A 338-nucleotide genomic window follows, 5' to 3' on the forward strand; every position below is an offset into this window, starting at 1 on the left:
TGCGACCCATTGGCTGAGCATCCCTTGTCATCCTCCTGGACTGCCAAGAACGCCACGGTGTGACTCAGTCCTCCACCCTGGGTCTGCCCAGGGGGGACGTGGTGCTCCCGGCGGCTCTCCCTGGCTCTCTCCCAACAGTGGTGCTTGTCAACACCCGGCTGCGGTTCCCTCCACCCACCCTGCACCAGCTCCCAGCCCTACACACCCTGCCCACAGGTTTTTACTCCTGATTGGAGCAGGCTCAGGAAAGCAGCAGAGCTGCCATGACAGCTAGTGCTTCCCACTGGCGCAGCTACCTCGAGGTGATCGTGTCCCATGAGAGGCAGCGGCTGGAGCAC

The 338-nt window shown here is 63.0% G+C and overlaps 1 protein-coding gene across 1 annotated transcript in view; it reads left to right on the forward strand.

Moving 5' to 3' along the window:
- The first annotated feature begins 263 nt into the window (after positions 1-263).
- The window catches only part of MAB21L4 (mab-21 like 4), a 5,110-nt gene continuing 5,035 nt past the window's right edge, over positions 264-338 (forward strand). Inside the window, 1 exon segment of the mRNA XM_029086763.1 lies at positions 264-338. Coding sequence (XP_028942596.1) covers positions 264-338 — 75 coding nt within the window.

The sequence above is a fragment of the Antrostomus carolinensis genome, unplaced genomic scaffold (genome assembly GCF_000700745.2).
Source record: "Antrostomus carolinensis isolate BGI_N321 unplaced genomic scaffold, ASM70074v2 scaffold33609, whole genome shotgun sequence".
NCBI classification, from domain to species: Eukaryota; Metazoa; Chordata; class Aves; order Caprimulgiformes; family Caprimulgidae; genus Antrostomus; species Antrostomus carolinensis.